Source organism: Zosterops lateralis (genome assembly GCF_965231275.1).
Source record: "Zosterops lateralis genome assembly, chromosome: 4".
NCBI lineage: Eukaryota > Metazoa > Chordata > Aves > Passeriformes > Zosteropidae > Zosterops > Zosterops lateralis.
Genome location: NC_139765.1, coordinates 15,349,530 through 15,354,636, shown reverse-complemented (window position 1 = coordinate 15,354,636; position 5,107 = coordinate 15,349,530). Strand labels below are relative to the sequence as shown.

The following is a 5,107-nucleotide window of genomic DNA, read 5'->3' as shown; positions in this document are numbered from 1 at the left end:
TGACAGTCCTATAAATTAAAGGTGTCTCATTGATGTTTTTGCACAGAGTAGAAATTCTGCTACATTCCACTCAGCCAATTCTTACTGTAAAAAGCTTACATTTAACTAAAGCATTCCTCTTCCTTGTTTTATTATCTTGATCCCAAGGATTTTAGAGATGTACCTCTAAATAGACAGCAAGAAAAATGTCTGTCAAGCCTTATGTTCTGCTATTTATTCATGTATTCACTTCAATATGGAATTGGCAAACAAATTTTAGCTGGTTTTGACTGCAAAGGCAAATTCATGAGCCTCACCCTCTGCCAGTTGTATTTCTTTAAGTATAAATTGCAAGATTACAAAGTTGCCTCAGACAGAAAACCTTTTACCCTGGTTTAGCATTTTGGCTTTTCCATGGAGACAGACTTGCTTATTTTTCGGAGGGGTCAAGAAGGGGTTTTGCTGCTGGGCTGACATTTTGCATCATCTTCTTTCTTTTTCATCTGAAAAAAAAAAAAAAAAAAAAAAAAAAAGCACAGTTCTGAAATGACAGTAAATGACTCCTTTGAAGTGACGTGGGCTGCATCTGTGTGTGTATCAACAGTCAGAGGGACCAGAGGAGAATTCGCCAATCCCTGGTGTATAGATGAGTCATAGATAGATAATTTTTTGTCTTCCTTTGATGGCACCACCATTTTTAGAGACTCTTTTTTAAAGAAGTGATGCCTTATGTGTAGGGGGAAAAAAACAGAATATTGTAATTAGAAAAAAACCCCTAACTTCCCTGTCACATCTGGCCTTCATGCTTCAATAATCCCTTGAATGCAGCTCATAAATAATAAGCACTCAGAGATGGGCTGTACAATTCCAGTGGATTTTATTGACTTCCAGGGGATGCACAAAAGGATAGAAAATATCCTGAAGGCAAAAGCATGCACTGTTTTCTTAGTCTTCTATCAAATGTATATCACTAGCAATTTAATTACTATTTATTGAGCACTGCCAGTAGGGTATACGGGGCACAAAAATAATTGTTATGTGTAAACAGAACTGATTTTTATCTGTTTCTTTATTTAGCATTACCCTGCTATCCATTTCAGACCCTTTGTTGTAGGTTAATGTGACACAGATTAAAAATATTGTTATTTGAAAATAATCTGAAAAGTGAAATCAAGCAAGCATGAAAAGATAATATCATGTTTAAAAAAAACCCTGAACAAACAACAATGCTTTATCCAGATACAAATGTTCAAAAGTAAGTAAAAAATAACTTTCATCTTACTGAAATTGAAAAAAATAGCAATAAAATATATATGCATCTAACTAGAAAGCCAAATGCTCAGCTGAGGGGAGTTTACTAACTCTGTTAACTTCAACTGACCCACCTTCTTTTGCTCATTGGCAGACTAATTTGATGCAGTGTCAAAATCTTTGTATGCATTGCCTAAAGAATGAACTACATGGTAAGAAAATTGGGGGGAGACATGATAAAAAACCATTCCATAAACCTCACAGAAGCATGCACAGGTGGAAAATAAAAGAAAGACAGAAACAGATCTCCTTCCCATGATATGCCTCTCAGTAGACTACAGCTTCGCTTTGGTTTATGAGAATGTTACACTGTCCAGTCTGGGCTTTTTATTTGGAATAGGCTTTGAAATTAACTATTTTGTTAGAAAAAAAAAAAAAAAAAAAAAAAAGAAAAAAAAAAAAAAGTGCATATTCTGTTCCAAAATATTCAATGTGTGCCTTTCCCACATATTTAGAGCTAACCTATTATTCTGTTATTCCTAAACTGTACACTGTAATGTGTTTCCTTTAGCCAAAGCTGACTGGTTTTTCCTGAATACATTTTCTACCTTTAAACTTTTGCCAAGTCAGTTTTTTGGGATCCATTCCTTAAAGGCAAAGGGACTAACTTCCTGATGCTATCTGTTTTTTCTTTTCTCTGCAGGCTTAAGTTGTAACTGGATATCTTGTAATCAGAAGCGAAATGAATAATTCAATGTACATAAACTCTTCCACTGAAAATGTGATGGCCTTGGAGAGCCGCTATAAAACTGTTGAGGTGGTGTTCATCGTCCTGGTGGCAGGCTCTCTCAGTCTAGTCACCATAATTGGAAACATCCTGGTCATGGTGTCAATCAAAGTCAACAGGCACCTCCAGACTGTCAACAATTATTTCCTGTTCAGCTTGGCCTGTGCTGACTTGATCATCGGCATCTTTTCCATGAACCTGTACACCCTCTACACTGTGATAGGCTACTGGCCCTTGGGGCCTGTGGTGTGTGACCTCTGGCTGGCTCTTGACTACGTGGTCAGCAATGCCTCTGTAATGAACCTGCTCATTATCAGCTTTGACAGGTACTTTTGTGTCACCAAGCCTCTGACATACCCTGTGAAGCGGACCACGAAGATGGCTGGCATGATGATCGCAGCTGCCTGGGTGCTGTCCTTCATCCTCTGGGCCCCTGCAATTCTCTTCTGGCAATTCATTGTGGGAGGAAGGACTGTCCCAGACGGGGATTGCTACATCCAGTTTTTTTCCAACCCTGCCGTCACTTTTGGCACTGCCATTGCAGCCTTCTATTTGCCTGTAATCATCATGACTGTCCTTTACTGGGAAATCTCTCGAGCCAGTAAGAGTCGGATAAAGAAAGGAAAAAAGGAAGCTGCCCAAAACCAAGAAACAGTTTCCCCCAGCCTTGTCCAAGGTAAAATAGTGAAACCAAACAATAACAATATCTCAACCAGCGGAGATGGGCTGGAGCACAGCAAAATTCAGAATGGAAAAGCCAGTGAAGAGACTGTGACCAATAACTGTGTTCAAGGGGAGAAGGAGAGCTCCAACGACTCCACCTCCATCAGTGTGGTCGCTTCCAACTTGAAAGAGGATGAAGCTACCAAAGATGCCAGACAGGTTTCTGCCTCTCAAGACCATGTCAAAGCAGAGAACTCCAAGCTGACCTGCATCAGGATTGTCACCAAGTCCCAAAAGGGGGACTGCTGTGCCCCTACCAACACTACAGTGGAGATAGTAGGCACGAACGGGGAGGAGAAGCAGAACAGCGTAGCCCGGAAAATCGTCAAGATGACAAAGCAGCCAGCCAAAAAGAAACCGCCCCCTTCTAGAGAGAAAAAAGTGACAAGGACGATTTTGGCCATCCTCCTGGCCTTCATCATCACCTGGACCCCATATAATGTGATGGTGCTCATCAACAGCTTCTGCACATCCTGCATCCCTACCACAGTATGGACCTTAGGTTACTGGCTCTGTTACATCAACAGCACCATCAACCCCGCCTGCTACGCGCTCTGCAATGCCACTTTCAAGAAGACCTTTAAGCACCTTCTCGTGTGTCATTACAAGAATATAGGAGCTACAAGGTAAAAGTAATTATGGAAATAATTATGAAAAGGGTGAAGATGTTCCAAATTAAATTTAAAAAACCCTCAGTGCTATAGCACTTTATGCTATTCTATGGACTGTGCAATCCAGGATGTTAGTGGAAATACTGATAAGGGGTACCAGCTGTACCCCTGAAAACTACACTTTAAACAGTTTTTAATAAATTAAAATAAATCTTTAGGACCCAGGGATGTTTGAGGAATTATTCAAGTATGTGGACTGGAGGCACAGTTCCTTACTTTCTGAGAGTATTCTGCAGAAGGGCTTTATAGTCTATGATTTTTGGTCATTCTGTGTAAAATACTTGTTCTTTCATTCTCTTTTTCTTGTATTTTCCTGTTTGTGTGTGGTTATTACATCTTCATCTAGGAAAAAAAAATCAAACCCACAAATTTTAATAATAACTGTGTGGAAGAGTCATAGGAGTTTGGAAGATCATTGCATAATCCAAATCAATCATAGCGGAACTTTTCTAAAACTCAAAGTTGTCTAAAGCTATTTTGCCACTTTCGTGTAAGAAGCTTAACGTTAGGCAAATCATAAAGAAAGTTTTTTTTATGTTGTTTATGACACCACCATTTCCAAAACCACATCAGTTTTGAAAGTGTAATCATGGTATACCATTCCAAGTCTGCTGCTTGCCCCCTCCCAGGGGCTTTTGTTCTGTGGCTACTTCATCATGACAAGGTCAAAGTGAGAAGACATGGTCTCATCCAGATTGCTACATGCCAAGATTCTTCAGCATCCATGCAAACCAAAGCTTTTGAGATGATTTTGTTCACTTTGTTCGTCACATAACATCGACCTGTGGATTTGTCTTTTACCTCCATCAGCCTTTTCTTCCTTTCTGTACCTTACTTGTCCAGGGCATGGCTGAATATCAAAATAAACTGTAAATTTAAAGGTCTCATCCAGTCGGCCACCATGATGGCCAAAGAAAAGATCTCAGCTGAAGAATAGAAACAAGATTATTACTAGAAAAATGAAAGGCTACATCCATTTAAAGTTGGATGTACAGATGAAGAGGTATGTTGAACCTTCACAGAATGAATCATTAATGTTAGATGGCCATGCTCTTGACCTGTCAAAATATGATTTTATAATTTATTGAGGAAAACAATAAGATAGACTGACATACCAACCTGGATCAAGCTCTGCTAAGCCCTTAGTGTGAAACTGGGGTCCTTTGTGGGTGAATTGTGGACAAGATATTGCTTTCTCAAAAAGATTTTGGTCATTGCCTTGTACATTGCCTTGTTCTACCTGAGAGCCATATTTTGACTATAAGCCAAGGGGTAACACTAATAAAAAGGCAGAGAGGAAAACTGTGATTATAGAAAACCAGATACTGAAATAATCTGGATGAGAGTCTGGCAAGGGTTAATTCAAATTTTTTTTTGCTACTCTATAATAGGTGAAATTTAGATCATTTCTGCCTGACAAAGAATTTAGTATTCCAATATTTGATATTTATTGGAGCAAAACTAAACATTTTGTGACAAGGTCAAAGGGTATCAGATTACTGAAAACAGATTGTGTGTGAGTTATGCATATTTTATTTACCTCCTTCTTAGTACCTTGAACTTCCGGGCCCTAACAAAGGTACATTTATATATTTTGTTGCCCCAAAAAGCATAGACAGTGTCCTGAGGGTCTCTTTTCTGGAGTGAAAGCCACCCACCAAACAGGACACCAAGTAATTCTGTTATTTCATGCTAC

The 5,107-nt window shown here is 39.1% G+C and overlaps 1 protein-coding gene across 1 annotated transcript; it reads left to right on the top strand.

Annotated features, from left to right (window-relative positions):
* Positions 1–1,460: 1,460 nt before the first annotated feature.
* On the top strand, positions 1,461–3,370 carry CHRM2 (cholinergic receptor muscarinic 2; the record flags this gene model as incomplete). The annotated part of the gene is made up of 1 exon (XM_083858793.1): positions 1,461–3,370. Exon 1 carries the CDS (start codon positions 1,973–1,975, stop codon positions 3,368–3,370), a length of 1,398 nt encoding a protein of 465 aa, XP_083714919.1. The 5' UTR covers positions 1,461–1,972.
* Between the last annotated feature and the right edge of the window lie 1,737 nt (positions 3,371–5,107).